General features: G+C 32.9%; 5 protein-coding genes across 5 annotated transcripts; 3 read left to right on the top strand and 2 right to left on the bottom strand.

Annotated features, from left to right (window-relative positions):
* Positions 1-638: 638 nt before the first annotated feature.
* On the top strand, positions 639-5,333 carry PPL_10700 (glycoside hydrolase family 63 protein; the record flags this gene model as incomplete). The annotated part of the gene is made up of 9 exons (XM_020581468.1): positions 639-766; positions 791-858; positions 1,194-1,274; positions 2,501-2,530; positions 2,670-3,251; positions 3,343-3,626; positions 3,693-4,031; positions 4,114-4,753; positions 4,822-5,333. 9 exons carry the CDS (start codon positions 639-641, stop codon positions 5,331-5,333), a joined length of 2,664 nt encoding a protein of 887 aa, XP_020428255.1.
* A 220-nt stretch (positions 5,334-5,553) lies between these two features.
* Positions 5,554-6,830, top strand: tkrA (2-hydroxyacid dehydrogenase; the record flags this gene model as incomplete). The annotated part of the gene is made up of 3 exons (XM_020581467.1): positions 5,554-6,482; positions 6,559-6,634; positions 6,798-6,830. 3 exons carry the CDS (start codon positions 5,554-5,556, stop codon positions 6,828-6,830), a joined length of 1,038 nt encoding a protein of 345 aa, XP_020428254.1.
* A 255-nt stretch (positions 6,831-7,085) lies between these two features.
* Positions 7,086-7,857, bottom strand: PPL_10698 (uncharacterized protein; the record flags this gene model as incomplete). The annotated part of the gene is made up of 2 exons (XM_020581466.1): positions 7,086-7,438; positions 7,518-7,857. 2 exons carry the CDS (start codon positions 7,855-7,857, stop codon positions 7,086-7,088), a joined length of 693 nt encoding a protein of 230 aa, XP_020428253.1.
* Positions 7,858-8,449: 592 nt separating this feature from the next.
* On the top strand, positions 8,450-9,850 carry PPL_10697 (uncharacterized protein; the record flags this gene model as incomplete). Its single annotated transcript, XM_020581465.1, has 2 exons — positions 8,450-8,833; positions 8,903-9,850. 2 exons carry the CDS (start codon positions 8,450-8,452, stop codon positions 9,848-9,850), a joined length of 1,332 nt encoding a protein of 443 aa, XP_020428252.1.
* A 403-nt stretch (positions 9,851-10,253) lies between these two features.
* PPL_10696 (uncharacterized protein) lies at positions 10,254-12,014 on the bottom strand (the record flags this gene model as incomplete). The annotated part of the gene is made up of 2 exons (XM_020581464.1): positions 10,254-11,625; positions 11,755-12,014. 2 exons carry the CDS (start codon positions 12,012-12,014, stop codon positions 10,254-10,256), a joined length of 1,632 nt encoding a protein of 543 aa, XP_020428251.1.
* Between the last annotated feature and the right edge of the window lie 349 nt (positions 12,015-12,363).

Below are 12,363 nucleotides of genomic sequence, written 5' to 3'. Positions count from 1 at the left end.
CTCTGAAGCTAAGTACAACGACCAATTGATTTTACTATCGACCTCGTCGAAATCTCCAAGCGAGTGGTGACCAACAAGTACATTAATCAGTAAATCCAAGGGGGCAGCATAACCGCAGTGGCATCTGTTTGTCAAGGAGATCTTTTGAGCAAATAAAATCGTGTCTTACCAGATAACTACAGACGCACTCCACAGTAAGCCTCAAAATGGTGTGCTCATCTCTTTGGTGATTTATTGATAGCAGTCTCGGTTTTCTTGCACGCCTCATTGGCCTCCGGTGACGGTGAGTGTGGAAAGAATTTAAATTCGAAGGCCTAATTCTTATCCTTTACCGATCTCACCTCGTTTCCGACCGTTATCGATTTGTCAAATAGAGCCCACATCGATATCTTGTTTAGTGGATGATCGCCCTCCAAGACTTCAGGCATGACCGTTCGTAATACGACTGCAGCTTCACTGACACGCAATTCTTCACCACCAACCAGATCGACTAGTGCTTTGCTGTAGAGAGTGTAACTTTTATCGAGATTCAGTCCTCTGACATTTGTCATCTTGCTGATGCTGATAAAATGAAAGTCAAGGAAGATTGGTTGGAACCGCATTTGCTTGTCGATAGACAACTCTTCCAGGTAGAAATCATGCAATCGATCGAGGTTTTTGGTAAGAACAAGACCGCTGTAGATAACACCTTTTGCTGTCTTAACTCCAGAGAGGCTGTTGATCGAGCTCGCTACGAAAAAGCTGGTAATTCTTACTCCTTATCAATGTAAGTTGCCTTACGAAAAAATAGACGTACCTTGCTGCTAACATCATCATACGTTTCACTATCTAAATTGTTGTCATTCTTGTTTTCAAGAGGTAAGTCAATGTATGTTTCCATTAGTATACTAAGCTATAGTTCCAATAAAGTGAACATTTGCTATGATCTATGATTAAAAAAAAAACATGTCGACTAATTAATTAAATAACAAACTAAAATAAACTCAATAAATCCCTACCTATTCAGTGTAGTGAGTTATTCTCTTGTTAAAACACTTTGAAAAAGAAATAATTTTGACAGTTCAAGATCCTCTCATAACTCTAATCTATGAATTCTTAGGATACAGTCCATGAATCTAGGCATTGCAGTTGCACTATATTTACAACGCAAACTTTATAAAGTTACACTATCATTATAAATTCTAAAACAACAGTGATTCCAAATTTGATTGATTTGACTTGTAAGATTATTTATCAACTCAAAGTTGGAATCAACAAACAAAATGGTTCTGGTGGTAGATTATTTTATTTTTTTAAGATTAAAAATTAATTAAAATTTAAAAAACAAAAGATATTCTAGATTAAAAAAATAAAATAATAAATTTAAAATTGTGTGGTGTGATCAAGCGAATAATAATCATAGTGCAAAGATAATTTTTACTAAAAAATTTAAAAAGAAAAAAAAGATTTAAGTTGAGAGAACATCAACCACCAAAAATTAGTAAATTTTTTGTTTTTTTTGTTTTTAAACGGATAAATGAAATTTGGAACCTCTTTAGCAAAAATTCAAGCATTCCAAATTCTTTAAACAACAATAACAACAAACTATTTGTTTTTTTTTAATTTATTTAATTTAAAATTAATTCTGAAAATCAATCAACGGTCAGCAATCAACAAATATATAATTATATATTGCATCATCATTTAAGTAAAAAGGGTATAATCAATCATTTCGCAATTAATCATAATTTAATATAGATATACAGTGATAGTATTAGATTATACAAGTTATTAGTTATTTATTTATTTATTAATAGTTTCAGATTGTTTTATCTATATATATAATTGACAATCACTCTCAATCATTTCATTTTTTTTTTATGAATTGCTTGCACTTCATCATCACCATTTTTTAAAAAATAAAATAAAATAAGATTAAGCACTCTACGAAAATTGTTGTTGCATTTCATTCATTTCGAAAAATTAAATAAATTGACAAATTCTCTTTTTGGTTAAAATCAATTCAATCAACAACATAATATATTAAACACACAGTTTTGTTTTACATTCTCACCAACACCCACAACTCACTTACACTCTCCTCTCAAAGTCATTCAACACATTAAACAAAGACACATAATTTTAGTAGATTTTATTATTTTTAGACTGTCAAAAAAAAAAAAAAAAAAAAACTAACATTTATTTGTGATTTCTAATTTATTATTATAGATAGATAGAATTAAAATAGTTGACATATTTATTAGTTTTTAATTTTTTAATAGCACTTTTTATATTATTTATATTTTTAATATTATTTATAGTATATATCATCAGTTTTTAGTTGAAGTTTCGAATATAAATAATAATAATAATAATAACAATAATTATAGAAATATAAAATAATAGTAAAAAGTTGAAGATTTTCAAATAAAAAAGGAAAAGAAAAATATACATATATAAATAATGATGAAATATTACTATATTTTGGTAATATCATTATCATTAATATTTATAAATATAGTTTATGCAATAGATGTTCATTTGAATCAAGGTAAATTTATTTTGTTTTTTTTTTTAAATTAAATTGATGATTTGTAAAATGAGCTTTTTTATATTGATTTGATTTGAATGTTTTTTCTTTCTTTCTTTCTCTTTCTTTCTTTCTCTTTCTTTTTGTTCTTAATGATTAGGAAATATACATTTAGAGCCACAAAATGAAGGACCGATGCCTTTGATAAAGACAGGAAGGAATTCACTAAACAATACACTATATTGGGGTACGTACAAACCTCATCTCTACTTTGGTATGAAAACGAGAAGCAAGCAACCAGTCAATACCGGTCTAGTTTGGTCGACACCGAACGTCGATAACCTGTTCGCTCGGTATCTCTACCGCACACAGCAAGGTCGTGACGGTGTAGTGCGTTACGAGTGGAAGCGTCACGACGGCAAGAACTTTGGTGAGCAAGAGTTGGTCGATCGTCCGGGCAACCTACTGCTGACAACCAGCTTCGTCAAGAAGGGTCACTCTTCACAGCCAGGTGGAGGTGACTGGACCGTGCGATTGTCGGGACGCGCACTCAACCAATCGTTGACCGCTCCCTACTTCTCGATGATGTACTACATCCACGACGAAAGCATAACAAAAACCTCACAGAACTCATTGAAGCTCGACAACCTACCACCTTCATCTGCATCCGGATTGGAAGGTGACATTCACATCAATGGTGAACATCCTGAAATTGGAAAATATACCTTATTATTTAATGATGGTAAATAGTTTTAATAGGTTTATAAATATATATATATATATAGATACTTTTTGATATTAATATGTATGTATTGTCTTCATGTTATCTATAGTTTCTTCAAGTGTAAATCCAGATGCAAAGTTTTTAAAGAATCAACCATCACTTTCGAAATGGCACTTTTATGGTAAAGCTAGATTCGATGACGATAACTGGGATATGGTACCAAATATCTTTGACGAAACAACCAAACAACATGTATCCAGTTACTATGGTGAGTGGCATGAGTTTGCCAAGACCTCACGTTCAGTACCACCATTCGTTCCAACATTACCAAATACAATCAATGATCAATCAAATTTAGTTGTAATTCAAAGAGTTATGAAAGTACCATTTGAAGTAAGTAAATGAACATTTCACATAAAAATGATCATCATTTTTATTAATATTATTTTAAATTTATAGGTTGAAATCACATTTATTTCACACAATTCACATGATCAAGATGATCAAAACAACAACAACAACAACAATCAACATCAACAATTATCTAGTTCACAGGTTTCTAAAGTAGCCAAAGAGATTACAGGTGATGAATTTGATAAATTATTCGAAAAATACGATAAATCATTTTTAGAGAGATTCGATGTTAAATTCCCATTACCAAAGTACTATAAAGAAGGATATAAAGGTTTCTCAAAGATGGTACTTTCCAATTTATTAGGAGGTTTCGGTTATTGGTATGGCCGAACCATCTCTGTTCATCCTGACCAACCAAATAGATCAATTAGATTAGCACCTCATGTATGTCGTTATAAACTAATATAACACAACCATTTCGATTATATTAACAAAACCTTCGAATCGTTCGATATTTATTTTATAGGCATTATATTCAGCATCACCATCAAGACCAGCATTCCCAAGAGGATTCTTATGGGATGAAGGATTCCATCAAATGGTTGTTTCCAGTTGGGATATCGAGTTGACTATCGAAACACTGGCACATTGGTTCAATTTGGTCGATGAGAATGGTTGGATTCCAAGAGAACAGATCCTAGGAAAAGAAGCACTCTCTATGGTGCCGCCAGAGTTCCAGGTTCAATCACCTAGAATTGCAAATCCACCAACTCTTCTCATGTCTATCAATAAGCTGATCGATATGGTTGATACCTTCAAGAAGAGCGAATCACCAGAGAAACACAAGGTAGAGATTGATTTGATCAGCTCATTCCTCGAGGATGCCTATCCAAGAATCGTTAGATTCTACAGCTTCTACTGGAAGACACAGCCAGCTCACATTGAAAATGCATTCCGTTGGCGTGGACGTAAAGTAAACCACACTCTGGCATCGGGACTCGATGACTATCCACGTGCAAACCCACCATCCGTTTCTGAAGTTCACGTAGATCTCTCATCGTGGATGGCATTCGCTTCGAAATCACTTGCAAAAATATCAAAATTCCTTGGTAAAGATGATTCCCACTATCTAAAGTCTTATAATGATATTACTAAAATTATTTTTGGTAAGTTGCATTCATTTATACATTTTATTATTATATTACATATAACTAATTGATATTGTTATGTTTAGATTTACATTGGGATAATGAAAATGGAGTTTATCAAGATATATTATATCATAATGAAAAGAATAGCACACTTACAAAGACCGGTGGATATTTAAATTATTTCCCATTGTTTTTGGGTTTGGAACCAGCAGGTTCCAGTAGAATGCAATCCTATTTGAATTCATTGAAGGATATTAAGGGTGTTTGGGGTAGACATGGTATTCGATCGATGTCACTCAGAGACCCACTCTATGGTACCAACGAAAACTACTGGCGTGGTCCAATCTGGATCAACATTAACTACTTGATCGCCTCACAACTATGCAAGTACAGCAAGGAACACCCACAGACTCAAGATTTTGCGATGATCTATTTCACACTCAGACACAATTTGGTTGAAAATATTTATCAGGTTTACAAAGAAACCGGTTTCCTCTGGGAGCAATACCACGGAATCGAAGGAAATGGTGAGAGAAATCATCCATTCACCGGTTGGACATCATTAGTATTATTATTATTAACCGAACAATATTAAAAGAAAAAAAAAAAACAAATCACAAACAAATAACACAAAAGCAAAAACAATATATTTAAAATAAAAATTTCTAAATTTAGAAAATGACACTTAACAAAAGTTTAAAATTAAATCATCAAAATTAATTGTTAAATATGTGTCAAATTTTGGAATCATTTTTAAACATTCATTTTTTTAAATTTTGTTGATCACTTTTAACAATCAAATCAGATAAACAACAATGACAGAAACAAATTATTTTAAATCATTAGCAGATTATGATGAAAAGAAGCTAAATATTGTATTTTTTGGTACTGCGATCTTCGATGACCTAATGGCACGACTAACGTCTTTGTTCAATGTAGCTATTTTCGATGGTTGTAATATGCCACCAGTCATGGAGGAATTCCACAGAGCACTCTCTGAATCTCATGGTTCGATAGGAACTAATATTAAGTTTGATAAAGCACTACTCAATCAATACTGTCAGAAGCTTAGAGTTATCTCAACAATTTCGGTTGGTTATGATAACTTTGATGTACCTGAAGTGACAAGACTTGGAATACCTCTGATGAATACACCAGATGTTCTAACAGAGACATGTGCAGACACTGCATTTTGTTTGATAATGGCAAGCGCAAGACGTTTGTTAGAACTAGCGAACCGTATGAAAAGAGGAGAATGGACCGGTCCAATAGGTGTCAACTGGTTTGGCTCGGATTTTCATTCAAAGACTCTGGGAATCTTGGGAATGGGTAGAATTGGTATTGCGATCGCAAGAAGAGCCATTGGATTCCAGATGGATGTGCTGTATACCAATAGATCAGAGTCTGTCGACGCAGCATCTGTCAATGCGAGACGAGTTGATTTGGATAGCTTGTTGAAGCAATCCGATTTCTTGGTGATTGCAGCTCCACTTACTACGGAAACCTATCACATCATTGGAAAAGAACAACTGTCAAAGATGAAGAACACCGCGTTTCTCATTAATATTGCTAGAGGTCAGTTAGTAGATGAACCAGCATTGGTGGAAGCGCTTCAAAACCGAGTGATTGCAGGTGCTGGATTGGATGTTTTCGAAAAGGAGCCACTGTCGATGGACTCACCACTGCTAACTATGGATCAAGTCGTAGCATTACCACACATCGGTAGTGCAACTCATCAAACAAGGTAAATAGATAGATATATTAATTATTATACAACCAGCATATCAAAATGATTAACATCTTTTTTTTAATTTTATTAGACATGCAATGGCAGAATGTGGAGTAAACAATTTAATTCGAATTTTAACAAATACACAACATGGTACAAAGAATTGTGTAAATCCTGAAGTTTTGAAAACAAAAGAGTAAAAAAAATAAATCTTTAGTGATTGGTATACATTTAATTAACTTCAAAATCGATACTATATATATCTATGTTTAAATGAAGAGGAATTTGTTTTTTTAAAATTCATACAACCAAAGAAAGCATTTAATATAGACATTCACATCTTCTCAATATTCAGAGAATTAAAAATTAGTTAGTTAAATGTATACGCATCACTAAAGAGCCTGATAAATAAATTTATTCTATTTGATCCTAAGTCCATAGGATTATTTGAATTAAATTTATTCTCAATCAATTGTTAATTATCATTAATCATGATGGTTTATTTTTTTGTTTTAAATTCTTTTAATGTACATATTTATTCTAATAAATGATATTTAAGTAAAATTCAAAGGTTTTTTATAAGTGTGAATAATTGATTAATAATTCAAATTTGATTTATTAATTATCTAGGGGTATAGGTGCAGCTCTAGCAGTAATCGATTTGTGTCTATTAGCCTTTAGATTGAAAATGTCAATGAATGACTTTCTCTTGTCTTTTGGTTTACTCATCTCGACTTCTACTGGGGCCTCCTCTTCTTCTTCATGTCGGAATTTCTTGTAAGCTACTACAGTACCTGCGATAGCTCCTCCAACAATTACAACACCTGCAGCGGAAATAGCAGCGATAACACCAGCGGTAAGTCCACCACCAACTGCTAATGCATTTTCAACGGCCAAAGAAGGATCAGCACCACCATTATAGAATTGTTGATACTCTGCATTTGACATATCACTAAACTCATTCATAGAATCTTGAAAAAAGAAAACAACCCAATTATTAATAATTTTATTATTTTATAATTATTTTTAATTTAGTTTTATTAAACATACATTGAACAGAATCTGAATTTGGATATGATACAATTGGTTCAACCTCTAACACAGAGTCAATTCCTAGATTACTACTCTCTATTCTTGATTCAGTGATGTTGGGATATTCTAAGAGTATATCGACTTGATCATTTGTTACTAATATCTGCGCTAAACCAAAAAGCGTTTCCTTATAATTGGCAAATTTCGATTGAATTTCTTCATCTGAATATGCAATTCCATAGGCATCTTGCCAATTTACAAATGAATTCCAAAGATCATTTTCATTTGGAACAAACGATGATCCAAGAGAAAAAATATTTATAGAAATAACAATAAATAATATAATATGTATTCTCATGATATAATATTGTTATTTTTTTAAAAAATGGAAATAATAAATAAATAAATAAAATATATATAAATAAATAAATATTGTATAAATATAGTACAAATTTAAAAATTTAGAAATTAAATAGAATTCTACATTATTTATTTGAAGCGATTGATTTGGATGGAGACTCTCTGCTTTTTATTTGGGTAACTCCAAAAATAAATATCAAGATTCGATTTTTTTTGTTTTTTTTTGGTTTAGCAAAAACATCACCGATCTCAACACCCAATAAACCATGTTAATCAATTAATTAATCTAAATTAATTAACATCTATTATCGATTATGTGAACGTTTAGAAATTTCGTTAAAGTAACACCGAATTTAGATGAAAGATATTATTAAAAAGAAAAGATTTCTATTCTAGATATTCAATATCAAGATTTTAATGTTTAGAACCCTGCAAATTATTATTATTATTGTAAAGAGACTAGCATAGCCTAGGTCTTTAATCGATTTCGATGATGATCAATATTATTATATAATATTGTAGAATGTATTGTATTGTATTATTATTTATTTATTGTTAAAGTAAAAAAAAAAAAACTAAAGTAAAAGATAATGATAAATATTAAACTATTATTTATTACTTGTATATTGGCGGTTTGTGTCGTACGAGCTGATTTGGATGCTTCCGATATCAAGTTGATTTTGGATACCCATGCCACTTGGAGATCAAGTCCTTCACCTCAACCAGCAAAGACTCTACCCGTGCTAGTATGGAATCAAACTATTGCCGATGCTCTGTTGGCACACGTTTCACCGGTTTGTAACACCTCCTTAAGTCCTGGTAGTCTCTTTGGTATCTATAGCGAGTGGAGAAGTACAAGTACTCTAGGTTTTAGTTTAAAGAATACCTTGAAATCTGTTAAATCTCAAGAGACTAACTACGATTGGAAATTACATACTTGTAAATCAAAGAAAACTTGTCAATCTTGGTTAATTGTAAGTTTATTTATTTTAAATTATTTTCTTTATTATTTTACTAATTTGTTTATTTATTTTATCTTGAAGGCAATGTCTGAGATTAGTAAGAGTGTTGGTTGTGTTAAAGAAGGATGTGGTGCATTTAAGACAACATTTATCTGTGGTTACTATCCATTTGGTGGATACGTAGGTTTAGATCCATATAAACTACCTTCAACTACTCCAACAACTAAACCAACTCAAACTCCTACTCAAACTCCTACTCAAACTCCTACTCAAACTCCTACTCAAACTCCTACTCAAACTCCTACTCAGACTCCAACTCAAACTCCAACTCAAACACCTACACAAACACCTACACAAACACCTCCTCCAACACCTACTCCAATAAAAAATCCAAATGATACCGATTGGAGAACAAAGAACGTAATGACACCAGTTAAGAGGCAGGCTTCCTGTGGTAGCTGTTGGAGCTTCGGAGCAACTGGAGTAATTGAAGCCAAATACTTGATAAAGAATGGAGGTGATCCACTTTCACCATCAATCGATCTATCAGAACAACAATCAGTACAATGTCTTGAGAATAAATGTGAATCTGGTTGGCCAACGAGAGTAATGAGTGAGTTTATGAATGTTGGTCTTGTTAATGAGACAACTGCACCCTATACTCAATCGAATGGTACATGTACTCAATTCCCAAATGCTGTTTCCATCAAATGGAACTCATGGTACACTATCAAACCAAACAAAGCCGCTATCATTCAAGAGCTAAAGAATGGTCCAGTCACTGTCAGTCTTAATGCTGGTGATCCTCAATTCAGAAGTTATGTGTCCGGTGTATTCTCATGTCCTCAAGTACACAATGGTACAACACATATCATGGTGGTAACTGGATATAACACCGAAGGTGACTATTGGATTCTTCGAAATTGTTGGGGTGCCAAGTGGGGTATAGCGGGTTATATGTACTTGACGGCCGCAAACGATAACTGCTTCATGTTATACAAGAGTCCTGGAACTGTTTCATTCGCTTGAAAAAACAAAAAAAAGAAACAATAAATTTAATATATTTTGTAACATTGTATTTATTTAAAAAAAAAAAAGAATAAATTCAATCTTGTTTATTTATAATCAAAATATCTATTCTTTATAATTTAAGATAATTGTATTGTGGTTTTTTAACAAAGATTCTTTCATGGTTGATTGAAAACTGGAAAAAATAAAAAATAAAAAAAATTTACATTAATTTTTTCTAACAATTTATTCACTTATAAAAGAATAAAAAAAGAAAGTTGTTTATTTATATCAAAAAAGTTTTCTTTATTATATTTTAATTTAAGATAATTGTATTTTTATTTAACAAAAAAGATTGGTTTGGTTGGAAAAAAAAAAAGGATTGAAATTAATATTGCAATTTCAATTTTAACGATCGGCTTAATTAGACAAGTGGTGGAATAACAAAGTATTGAGTTGAAGATGCATCCTTGGATGAAAGTTCAATTTGAAGACCAGTGGTAACACCTGATTCCAAGTCGACGATGGCATGTACCTTGAGTTCGTGACCTTCTTTCTTTTCACCAAACTTGGTTTCGAGTTTGGATTGTTTGGTCTTCTTGGCTTCCCATGAGAACTTGGCAAGAGTATCATTGTTGATGTAATAGGTAGTGGAGTTCAATGAAGTAGAGAAAACCAAGTTTTCACTACCTTGTTCAACGACCTTACCGATTTGTACGTAGGTTCTGTCTTCTCTTTCCAAAGAGTCGATGTATTGGAAGTGGACGATCTTGGTTGACTCTCCAATGTATTTTTGACGGGAAGCTTGGGTAACAACTACTGGGTATTTGGTCTTGTTGACATACTTGATTGGGAGGACGGTGCTGACTTGGGTGGAATCGATCAAGGTGATTCTGATGTTCAATGGATCTGCCATGCAGAGAGCGGAACGACGTTGTTTGTCGGCCAAGTTCTTCTTGATTGGAATACGGACGTTCAATGCAACGTGGAACACTTCCTTTGGTGTAATTGGAACAACGGTGGCGTCGTAGTGCCAGGCGTAGTTGTAGATACCCTTCTTGAAACCAAAGAAACAACCATCGGCAGCAACCCAGTTTCCTTCCAAGTCTTGGTACTCGGCAGAGACTTTGGTGAGTGAAATCTTGTCGGATGAATTGTTGACGACTTGGATGTCGGTGTAGTAGAAACTGTTGGTGATACCCTTGTCCGATTGGAACCAACCGTGTTCAACAAAGGTTCTATCGATTTGCTCGAATCTAATGTTGGAGGTGGAGGTAACCTTGAAGTAGTCCTCTGGTTTGGTACCGTTTCCACCGACACCATCGGTGTAGCAATCCAAAGTGGTATCTGGGAATTCGAATCCAGTCTTGGTTGGCTCTGGGAAAGTGACATTTGGGAGGGTGGTGAATTTGTAGGCCGATTGGACGTTGACGACATCCAACTTGCTGATCTTCTTACCGACACGTTGGATCTTGACGACACGGATCTCCTCGCTTGGTGAAGTCAAGGTCTTTGATTGGACCTCAACGGCAACGACCGAACCGTTCTCAACAACAAAGAATGCCTTGGATGAAGCTTTGGTTTCTTCATTGTCATAGAGAGTAACCAAGTGCTTTCCGTCCTTGGCGTACAACTTCAAGTCTGAGGAATCGAAAAGATCCAATCTCATCAAAGTAGTTCCAACACTGACAGAAATGAATAAATTATTCTTGGTATTGATACCAATTGAGGTATTTAATGTGGTATCCTTATCATGATCCTTTACTCTAATAGTTTCAAAAATTGTTTTACATAATCTAAAAATAAAGAAAAGAAAAATTAAAAAATAAAATTAGTGTTTTTGTTTTTTTTTTTTTGACTTTAAAAGGAAAAAAAGAAATGATCAAAACAAATCTTATCTTATTGATTCTAGAATTTTAACTTACTTGTATTGTTCATTCTTCCAGGTATCGAAATCAACAGCAGTCAAGTAATCTCCATCTACCAAAGCATCAGAGATGGTAAGATGTGGGGAAACAAAGAAACCATCAGCAGTACGCAATTCAGAGATGATCAAATCGTCATCACTTGGATTGTATGGAGTGAAACGGTCACCGATATCCTTGAACAAACGAGAAACCTTGTCATTTATATTACCAGCTGGGATTACCAACTTGTTTTCCTTCCATGTAACTTTGAATCTCATGTTTTTTTTTTATATTGAAAAATTAAAAATAAATAAAATAATAATATATGTACAAAAAGTTAAGTTTACAAGTTGAGTTGTTAAGATGTTGTTAGTTTGTTGACTGACTGATTGATTTCGAAAACTTTGAATCTCTTTTTAAATAGCTGTTTCAATTTTGGTTGGTATTGTATATCAAAATCGATGTAACTGCCAAGATGTTTGAAAAAATAAAAAAATATGAAAAATAAAAAATCAAACCGTGTCTAAATTAAAAATCAAGAAACTATTTAGAAAAGATGGAAATAACTAGTTATTTGATTGATCTGTCGACGGTAAGGACAAAGGTTCTATCTACTAGAAAAGGATA

Source organism: Heterostelium album, assembly GCF_000004825.1.
Source record: "Heterostelium album PN500 unplaced genomic scaffold PPL_scaffold14, whole genome shotgun sequence".
NCBI classification, from domain to species: domain Eukaryota; phylum Evosea; class Eumycetozoa; order Acytosteliales; family Acytosteliaceae; genus Heterostelium; species Heterostelium album.
This window is presented reverse-complemented; position numbering and strand designations above follow the sequence as displayed.